Source organism: Oryctolagus cuniculus, chromosome 3 (assembly GCF_051225735.1).
Source record: "Oryctolagus cuniculus isolate XC-2025 breed Fujian yellow rabbit chromosome 3, ASM5122573v1, whole genome shotgun sequence".
NCBI classification, from domain to species: domain Eukaryota; kingdom Metazoa; phylum Chordata; class Mammalia; order Lagomorpha; family Leporidae; genus Oryctolagus; species Oryctolagus cuniculus.
In genome coordinates this window covers 54535202-54546631 of record NC_142869.1, presented here as the reverse complement: position 1 = coordinate 54546631, position 11430 = coordinate 54535202, and the positions used below count along the sequence as shown (strand labels likewise).

General features: G+C 34.3%; 1 protein-coding gene across 1 annotated transcript in view; it reads left to right on the top strand.

Annotated features, from left to right (window-relative positions):
• FSIP2 (fibrous sheath interacting protein 2) overlaps nucleotides 1-11430 on the top strand; it is a 123740-nt gene that overhangs the window by 86460 nt on the left and 25850 nt on the right. The window contains 1 exon segment of the mRNA XM_089329034.1: nucleotides 1088-10599. Coding sequence (XP_089185160.1) covers nucleotides 1088-10599 — 9512 coding nt within the window.

The window sequence follows — 11430 nt, the reverse complement described above, 5'->3', positions numbered from 1 at the left end:
GTATTTAATTGCTACAGTACCAGTCCAGATATATTACTTGCCCATTGTTCAAATAGGAGAAGATATAGTAGCAGCCCTACTCACATCCATTAAGCAGTTATTTAACATCCTAAAAACCAGTATTCTCTTAAGGTGGGCACTGTTCGTCATCAATTGGAAACAAAATTTCTTCAGGCACGACCCAATTAAATTAGAAAAATAAAGAGTAGCTCTGTGATTTCATATCATTTGTGATTATCTGTTATCTACTCCTTGGCATGTCCAGGGTCTGCCTTCTTCCACTTGGAATACCCGTTCCCCACTCATTCCATCTTGGTATGGCCAAATCCTACCTGGCAGTCAGGCTCAACCTAAAACCTTCTTTCTCTACAGAGTTTTTCTGTTTATCCATGAATAATAATTGATTCTGTATTTAGTAAGAAACTTTGAAAAAACCTGTGTGTTGCTGTAACTGCCACTCCCAGAAGTTGGCCATACCAAGTAAATAACAATTTATAACAATTTGTTGAATAAACAAAGAAAACAGACCTTTGCCTTGCTGGCTGACCCTCCTTCTTTTGACAAAGTATAGTCTAGGGGTTCAAGTATTACTAACACTGAAAACTACCACTAACATCCCTAGATTTGGCACATTTATTTTAGTCAAGTTGTTTTTACAGCTCAACTCCTTATTGTCCTAAAAGTAAACCAGAGCATAAAACTAATGTTTTGACTGAAAATATTTTAAAATAATTATATGAGTTCTTCAGTATTACTAGAGGCATGAGAGGATGATCTATGAAACCTGAAAATAATTTCTGTGGCCCAGGATTATTTGCTTGTTAGGTGTCTTTAACCATGCACACATCTGACTTAGAAATTTGAGTTATTTGGAACTGTTTTCTCAGCTTTTGGGCTACAGTTAAGATTCCATAAGCAAAAAATAAGTATTTCAGGAAAATATAATTGCTTTCTTTACTGTATTTTTCTTTTTCTTTAGAGATGTGCTCCAAAGGCAAAAACACATATGTAAATAATAACAATTATATTGAATGTCCCGTATTTCCCATAATGCATGCTAAAAATAGTAATGTTTTCTTTTTTAAAGTTTCCACTGAGGAGAAAGTGTCTATTGTTTCTACACTGTCAAAGAAAAAATATGAACAAAAACAGCCTCTAAGAAGCATATATGGTGATTCCTCAATATATCAATTTTGTGAGCATCTCACCAAGTCAGTAATTTACCATTTAACTTCCAGCATTTCTGATGACATCAAGAAGGATCAAGAGAAAGAGAAAGCATGGGAAAGCCAAGATGGAGCGTTTAACAAGTTTATTTCAATTCATTCTTTCATGTTTGGGAGTAGGTCCATTTCTCTTGGAGAACTTGCTTTAAGTATTTCTGAAATCATTATTGAAATCCTTTTTAATGGTAATATTATAGAAGCTGATATTGCACAGCAAATGATTTCTATAAAAACAAAATACATTTACTGTCCAGGAGTAGCTTCTGCTGATTTTGATAATCTCTTTCAAGATCTCTTAATAGGTGTGATTCATGTACTATCCAAAGAAATAGGAATAAATCATCACTTTGAAAGCAGTGGAAGAAACCAATCACTTTCTTCACTCAGAAGCAATAGTGTGTCCATTTGCAGCAAAACAAATACAATAGCAAGGCAGACAGTTCCCATAGATTCTGAATCATCTACTCATCAAATTGATCAACTCATTCAAAAAAATAAATTAAATTACCTGGCACAAAAGTTAGACAGCCTGGCTTGTAGTCTAAAAACTCATGAATCCAAAGAAGTAGTCAATAAAGTTTTTGATATTGTTTTAGATTTATTTTTGCCAGATGAATGCCCAGATGGAGATATGGATTCTGATAAATTAGCAAAAACATGTTTCCCTTCCCCACATAATCATAGCAATCAAAGTAATAGCTTAAGTAGAGGAAACCTGGGACTCTCTTCAAAATCAGTTTTTCTTCTCAATGTTATTTGTGAGAAACTTACTAGAACACTTTTGGAAAAATGCACAAGCACTGTTTTCCTTGATAATGGTTCTTCATCTGATGAAATATCAAAAGAATGTCAGCTTTCAAAAATACTTCAAAGTATAGAAGATGGTGAATTTGATTATTTTAAGGGAACAATGGACTGTGAACAACTTCAAGATGACATATTAGATCTTTCGGAAAATCTGGCAGAAATGAATCAAAATGTATTGTCATCAGATTCTTTACTTACTATTATTTCCCACAGATTGGTTAAATCCTTGATGGAGAAACTATCTCAAAGTCTCCAACAAGCTCCTGAAAATCTACCTTCTGCAAACAATCACTTGAGCTATAGAACAAAAGAAATGAAGTCTAGTTTCACAAAAGCACAAGGACCACAATTAATAGAATTAGGACAAACTAAAAGTTCTTTAGGATTTATGAGTTATGATGGTAATTATCTGAAAGAACCCTTGGAAAATCCTATTATGGTTGACTCCAAAACAAAAGAACCATTTGGCAAACAATGTACAGTAAAATCTTCTTTTCTTAAAAGACAAGAATCAAAGGAAATAAATGCAATTGTCATTACTAACAAGCTACATCAAAAAGATATGAATACCGGTGTTTTTTCAGCCACATTTTTGGAGGAAATAATTTCAGAATTGTTTTTTAATCTCTCCACCTCTTTGTGGGGGAAATGCAACAATATCACTGAGGCTTGTCTCAATGAGATAAATACATTACTTGTCAACAATGTAGTGACTGGGTTTAATAATGCACAAGTCAGTGTTCTACGAAATGATGTAGAAAGGCTGTGTTTCCCACCAGTGAAAAAAGGAGCTATTAACAAAATTGTTGACTCAGTTTATTATGATGTTTTACACCAATATGAATTGAAAGTAACCTGTGGTAATAATATGACATATGACAATACCTCATTAGCAGAACAAATAACTAATGGCATATTGTTAGAGATTTTAGATTACCAACTGCCATCTTGCTTCAGAGGAAAGCTCCCATTTCAATCCTATGGCCCTCTCAAAGCTGAAATTATACTACAGAAGCTTCAAAACAATCTAAGAAAGTTCATTTGCCAAACTAAGTCTTCAGCAACCTATAGCACTATGTTATCACAGTCATTTTTAGAAGACGTCATCAGAAGACTTTTATCTCAGCTCATTCCCCCACTCAGTAAGGTTTCCTCCATGGAAAAAAAATATCTAATGAGTTCAGATTTCAATGAAATGTCTGAATGCATAATAAATAAGGTTATATCAGCCATTTCAAAACATAAAATTGGATTCACTATATGTGATAATCAATATCTATGCCTAGGAAAAAACCTTGAAATAATGGTCAATTCTGTTTATGGTAATATTTTGAAAATGTCTGAATCTCTTGGTTCAATACAGAAAAGCATAATCAGCCGAAGTCCAATTATAGTAGACCAAATCACCAGTTTTATTATCCAAGAGATTATTGACAATCATCTTCAGCCGTTTTTGGGTGGAGAGGTTTTACCCCGCCCAGCATCTCCACCTGATGAAGTATCTCATATGGTTAAACAGGTTATCAGTGAAGTCATAAAGACCAGCAGACCCCAGCAGCCACTACCCTTTAATATTCACCCTGATTCATTTGTAAGAAAGATTGTTACCAGACTTCTATCAAAAATTTTCAGCCCAAAGCCTAACACTGAAGTTGAGTTAGAAGAAATGGCCCAGAAAATAGTAAACTTAATAAATAATCATTCTGAGAAGTCTAAAATTCACATTCTATGTGATGAAAAGGAACAACCTTACCCCTCTATAGATTTAGATATTGTGGATGAACTTGTCACCTCAGTTTATAGAAATGTTTTAAAACAGCTTGGGTTAGACCCTGACATTGATAAAGAGTTTAAAGATAATGAAGTCTTCCTGGAAAATATTGCCAATTTGATTGTAGCAAATATTTCAGATTCCCTTCTTCACCCATTCTTTTCTGGGGATTTGTCAGCTTCTTCCTATTCTATTCCGATGGTAGAGACTATTGTTCAGGATGTCATTACTAATGTCAGCAAATCTACCAAGGCAAACCAGAGTTCACCTCCATATAACACCTTGCTGCCATACACATTTTTAGAAGACATGATCAAAGTGTTATTGTCTAGATTATTTCCGTGTGAATCTAGCATGGTTTCAAACACAGATGCTCCAAAAGACGTATCAAGAGAGAATCTCAATGAGATAGCTTCTAACCTAATCAGTGATATTAGAATGAAAATTTCCCAGCATGAAATTCGATTTTCAAAAGATGAAGAAGAAAACAAGTTTGTTTATTCAGAAGATGATGTTCAGCATCTTGTTGATTCAGTATTTGAAAATATTTCACAAAACTCTGGCTCTCAAGAATTAGCTGAGCAAAATATCACAAGCAGTAATGATGTCCTTATTGATAGAATAGCAGGTTTTATCATTAAATATATTTGTCAAAAACATCTTCTTCCATTTTTGGAAGAAAAATCATTATCTTCTTCACCATACATGCAGTTTGATGATGAACAAAGGCAATTATTTTATGTTAGTGCTTATTCTTCAGATTTTTTGGAAGATGTCATCTGTGGGGCTTTAAGTAAAATATTCCACAGGGTAGTAGGCATCGTACAAACAAAATCAGGAAGACACTCTGAAGACGAACTCTTTGATAAAGCTGAACAACTCATACACTTGATAATAGGGGAATTCTCAAAAGCCCAAATTAGCATTGTAGATAATGCTGAAAAACAACTGTACTTACCTCCAGTGGAGAATGATGTATTAAAAAAAATTATTGACACAATTTACAGTAAAGTTTTACAAGAATATGAAATGGAAAAAATACCTGGTAAAGATTTTCTAAATGATACAATGACATTGGCTGCAAAAGTAACTAAAGTTATCCTGGCTGAGATTTTTGATTTCCAAATTCATCCTGATGTTATAGAAAATCTGCCTTTTAAATCATATTCCAAACTCAATGCAAATGCTTTGATTAAGAGAGTTCAGCATGATATTAGTAAATCACTATTTCGAAGAAAGACTTCAACAAAATATACTACTATGTTACCACATACTCATTTGGAAAAAATAGTCACTCACCTTATATCTCAGATGAGTCCATTTGACTCCAGTTTAGAACATTCAGATAATTCTCCATCAGACTTAAACAAAACAGTCATAAAATTGATAACTGAAATCATGTCAATAATTTCAAAGCATGCAATATGTATTATTAAAGATGGGAATGAAAAACAAAATACAATTTCTGAAAAAGATGTACAATCTATGATTGATTCCATTTATGCTGATCTTTCTTACTCAAATTTGTACCAGTCTCTTACAAAAGATAAGAAAGGCATAAGTAACGTACCTGTTTCAAAAATAGCAAGCTTTATAATAAAAGAAATTTTTAACCATCATCTCCAGTCATTTTTATCTGGGGATAAAACTCTCCTTTCAGCTTCAGTTGATAGAACTTATAAACAGAAAGAACTAGATCCTAAACAAAGAAAATTATCTTTCATTGTGAATTCCGCTGTCTTTTTAGAGGATGTAATTTCTGAACTTTTATGTAAAATCCTTTATGCATTCACAAACAATGTTTCGGCTGCTGAAAACCCAGAAAGAGCAAAAGCCAGAATTACTGACATTGTTACAACATTAGTAAAATCAATTATTCTGGAGTTTGACACATCAGAGATTTTGGTTGCGGATAGCATTGATGAGAATTTGTATTTCTCAGAGGGCTATAAAGAAATGGTTCAAAAAACAGTAAACATAATTTATGAAAAAATATTAGGTGAATATAAATCTCTGATTCAAGTATATAAGGCTATACAAAGTGACACTAACTCTTTTGGAAAGAAAATATATAACTTGCTATTGGAAGAAATTTATGATTATCAGATGCAGTCATTAATTTCAGGAGAATTACTGTCTTCTTCCTATTCTTCCCTTCGAGCTGATAATATCATCAGAAATGTGCTCAATATCATCATGAAAGATAGCTGTGCCTTTCCATCATGCGTTACTGTGTTGCCTCGTTCTCTATTAGAAGATATGATTTACAAGCTTCTAGTGCATATTTTCCCCTCATCCAGCACAGAAAATGAACTTAAAGAGGAAGAGTTTCCACCAGATTATGATTCTGTGGATGCAGCTTCAAAACTGACTGACGAAATTATAAAAGAAATTTCTGAACATGAGATCCGACTTGCTACAGCAGAGGAGAATGCAGAAAGTATACAGCTAGAAGCTATTGAAAATTTTACTGACTCTGTATGCAATAATATTTTGAAAAATTCTGAATTCCAAGCTGAAGTACAGAAAGATGCAGACAAAAACCAAGGATCCTTTCTAAGTAGAATAGCCAGCTTCATTTTGAAGGAAATAGTGAATCATCATTTACAGCCATTTTTAAATGATGAGGAATCATGTTCTAGTGACCATGCATCTGTACTTGCTAAATCTGGTAAAGAAAAGACACAGCCTTCTCTATATTCAGCTACATTTTTGGAAGATGTAATCGTTGACCTTGTTCACAAATTTTGTGCTGACCCAACTATCATTGAAGATTCTACGAAAAAAGAAATGCCAGAGCCTGACATAGTGGGCTTGGCTATAAAATTTGCAAACTCTTTGATTGGAGAATTTAGGAAAAGCGAAATTAAAGTTTTACCACATGCTGAAGAAATATTTCCCTTCCCTCCAATTGATAAAGAGGCAGTTGATAAAATATCCAATTTTGTATATGATCAGTTCATAGGAAAATACTCATCTGATGACATTCCAAAAAATAATAGTAACATTGTTGTAGAGATGATTGCCACTTTAGCCCAGAAGGCAATCTCTGCATTTAAGATTCAACCACTTTTTTCAGGAAATTGGTCTTCTACCTTCTTTTCATTTCTAGATCCAGATAACATTACCCAAAGGGTTCAACATCTACCACAAAAAACTACACAGCTAACTAGGTGCTTAAAAGGGAACCAACTTACTTTGCCAGAACATTCATATGAACACAGTTCTCTAAGCTCAGTTCAGAAAAATACAGTGGACACTTTGGAAATAGATAGAAATGTAATGAATAGAACAAAAAGTATCAAAACCAAGGACACATCAATGAGAAAAATTGATATCCAAAATCCAGTAGTTAATTCTGTAACCACCGTTCTAAAAGGCAATATGATTAACTTGAGGTCAGCATCAGCTACATGTGTGGCAAATAAAAAGAAAGAGAGTGTAAATAGATTGAGAATTCCCACACAAAAATGCAGTGACAATATATCAAAAATTACTTCAACTACCAATATAAAAAGGAAAGGTACTCAAGAGTTGAATTTCAGTAAGATACTTAAAGATAATGGAATTGAGGAAAGAAAAGTTGAGAAGGGATATGGGAATGAATTACACACACATATTTCAGTTGCAACTGATAACACAGAATATGAAAAGGAAGGAATTAAGCCAGATATTGAAATAGAAAATGTAAAGAAGATTGATAGTACAGAAGAAAGCTCATTGAAAAAAGATGGTGTGGCCTTTCATTTATCTTATTTGAATACCAAACAAAGAAATATAGGGACTACCACAGACAAAACTTTGGAAAGATTACAAAAGCCAACCAATGAGAAAGGGAAAGACTCTTCAGCTCACATAGATATGGATGAGGAACAACATTCAGAGTATGAATATGTTGAAAATGTCATAGAAAATATTTATGAAAATGTTTTACCAATACCTTCTCAAGAACCAGCACATTTTTCAAAACACAGATACAGCAAAATCTCCCAAGGTGATACAGCATTGAATGTAATTAAAAATATTGACAAAGATTTTGCACCATCATTTATAACGAAAGATTTATCCCCCTCAATAAACAAAAATGTCCCTGCCAAAATGAAAGAAGAGAAAGAGAGAGAAAAAGAAAAAGGAATTGAGAAGGAAAAGGAGAAAGAAATGGAAAGAGAAAAAGATACGGAGAAAGAGAGAACAAGAGAGAATGAGAAACAAAAATTAAAAGAGAAAGAGATTATAAATGAATCTAGTAATCCAGACCAACCCCAGGACCTACCAGAAGGTAAACCTAGCATTTTTCCTGCTACATTTTTAGAAGATGTTATCACTGAAATGGTTAACAAACTGATATTTTCATCTTCACCAGAAACACAAGCATGTGATGAATATCCAAATGTACATGATTATAAAAATCAAGTTGAACTGTATGACACAGCCATGAAACTTATTGATTCACTTTTAAAAGAGTTTTCAGATGCTCACATTAAGGTATTTAGGCCCGATAAAAAAAATCAGTCTTTTCCGCCTGCCGGTAAATTGTCTTCAGTTTCTAAAGCACCACCCAGTTATAAAGAACCAACTACAGATAAAGCATCATCCAGTATTAAGAACAAAGCTACAGAAAAAATGCCACATACCCACAAACAACTTTCTTCAGATGAAAAGCCTTTCCTTGATAAAATGCTCTCAATTGATAAAACGTTGGTCAATAAAGTTGTCCATTCTTCTATTTGCAACATTTTGAAGGAATATAAATCTCAAGATTCTCTTTGCAAGAATATAAATAGTAATGGGGAAGATTTAGCTAAAAAGCTAACTAGTGCAGTGATAAATGAAATTTTTCAGCATCAGCTTAACTTGAAAACTTGTGATAATGTTCCAGTTTCAGCCTGTCTGCCTCTGGAATCAAGAGATATTTGTAAAAAGGTCCAAAAGGTAGCCCAGACAGCCAGCAAGGAATGTCAGACATCATCACCATATACTATAATACTATCATATAAATTTTTAGAGGATGTAATTGCTGCTCTCTTGTCAAAAATTTTCTCAACTATATCCAACACCAGCCCCAAAGTAAAAGCTTCTGAGGGCAGTATACTCACAGAACTGGATTTCCTTCAAATGAAGTTACTAAATACCGTTGCAATAGGAATCTCCAAAAGTGAAGATATAAATATTCAATATGTAGAATCCTTACATCCCAATGATGATGAAATTATTCAATTAATAGTTCAGTCTATATATAATAATCTTTTGCCACAGTTTGGATCCCAAGAGATCATACAAAATTGTGTAATCAGTGGATGCAGAATCCTTTCAGAAACTCTAGTTGATTTAATTATACAAGAAATAGCTGGCAATCAGTTGCAGAAGTATTTTTGCGGAGAGCTAAGTACATATCAGTATTCAGAAGTTGATAGTATTGTTGAAAATATTCTTAAAGACGTTATCCAAACTACTGGTGTCCCACCGCCTGAACCATCACAAGTTAAGCTTTCATATAACATTATAGAAGAAATTGCCGTAAAATTTTTATCAAAGCTTTTATCAGTGTTTCCAAAAGAGCAAAAGGAAAGAACCACTCCTCGAGAAACTGAAGTGCAGAGAATAATATCAAAAATATTAAAGTCAATACAAGAATTTATCTCCAAAAGCAAGATTAAACTTATACAACCAGCCAAGGAATTCCCCACTGTACCTTTAGCTGACAATGCAAGTATTGAAAAAGTAGTTAATGCTGTTTATACCAATATTTTAAACCACTCTGGCTCTTATACTTCTATATTTAAAGACTTAATGGGTAACAGCAATGTTCTCTCTGATATAATAGGTTTTTTAATGGTAAGAGAAATTTCCAATTCTGAATTTCAGCCTCAAATAGAGAAAGAAGTGTCAAGTACAGAATTAGTTCTGGAAGCTGTCAAAGTTATGGAAAAAGTGATCAAAATTACTGATGAATTTAAGTTCCAGGACAAATCTTCATCTCAAAAATTTTCTATGTTAGATGGAAAATTTTTAGAAGAAATACTGGCCTTATTGTCAGCTAAACTGGTAAGGACACCAAGTGCCTCAAGCAAAGACACAAGCGACATGTCACAGCCTAAGTTAAATAAAATCGCATCTCAACTGACAAAATCTGTAACAGCTGAAATTTCCAGAAGTAATATTAATCTTACCAATCCTGCCAATCCTGGAAAACACTTTTCAAATCCAGAAAATACAGAAATGGTTTCTCAGGTTGTTAATTCTGTTTACAGTAATGTGTTGCAATATTCTGGAACAAATAAAGAAATTTATAATGTAAAAGATACAAAAATACTACTCCCTGATAAAGTGGCTAGTTTAATCATTGATGAAGTTTTAAATTTCCCACTAAGTACAGATAGTACAAAAAGTGCAGATTCTGGTCTCTTTGGAGATCTAGATCTCAATAGAATTGTTGAAAAGGCGCAAGTACATGCTGTTAAAATGATGCCTGACTTACACAAAGAGTCAGATCAATATTTTTATGAAGAAGAATTTCCAATTAAAATAGTTCCACATGTTGGGAAAAAACCAATCAAAATAGATCCGAATATTGTTTCAGAACACTTAGCAGTCATTTCTGTGAAAACAAAACCACTTGAGAAAATTAAGATGGAATGTATAAAAAGAACAGGACATAGCATAGCAGAACTGAGAAAAGCATCATTAAATGGGAGAAGTTACTCCTCCCTAGACTCATATACTGTAGGAAACAAAAAGAAAGAAAGACGTATCTCATTGAATATGACAGGACGACTGGATGTAAAACCCCTGGAGGTAAGTACAAAGGCAGGGACAGAAAAAGAGGAGTGAAACATGGTTGTTCTGTGATTTCCTTTATCAAATTGAAATATGGTGTTGCTCCCCCTCATCATGGAGGAACGACACTGGACCCTGCGCTGTTCTTTTGTCTGCTCGGCCCTTCCCAGGTTTGCTGCTGGTCCTTCCCGGCTTGGCTGCCGATCCTTCCACCTCTGTGGAAGGGCGGCTCCCCCTGCCACTTTCCCCACTTCTGCGGGGGAGCAGCACACCACCGGCCGGCTCTCTTGGGGGCTGCTCAGATGTTATCCGGATGTTCCCCTTAGATGTTCCTGGTGCATGTTGTCTCTCTCCTCCTTTATAGTCCTCTTCCACCAATCCCAACTCTGCTACCCACACGCCGAGTACGCTGCTCTCCTCCAATCAGGAGCAGGATCAGCTCCTGCAGGTCATCACTCAAGTTGGCGAGAGGCAGCTGTGTAGAAGTTGTTTACTCCCTTCTCAGTGCCATATTGTGGGAGAGCAGATGCATAGAATAAGTCTTAATTCCAGTAACTTAGTCTAGTCCGAGTTGCTCCCCACATATGGGGTTACATTTTTGTAGCTACTGTTCAGCCTAATGGGAGAATTGATTACACTGGTTTATTCATTCAGCCATACAATTTGCTGAGACTTTCCATATCAGTTTCATGGCTGCTGCTAAAGGTCTTATGTTAATTTTCCTAAGAAAGTAAATTTGAACTAGCATTGTTTGAATGAGAATAAAAAGACATATCTTTACCAGTGATATGAGATTTTCTGAAGTTATCATGGTTTGAAAATTCAAAAGAATTGTTCCCCTTCATTTTC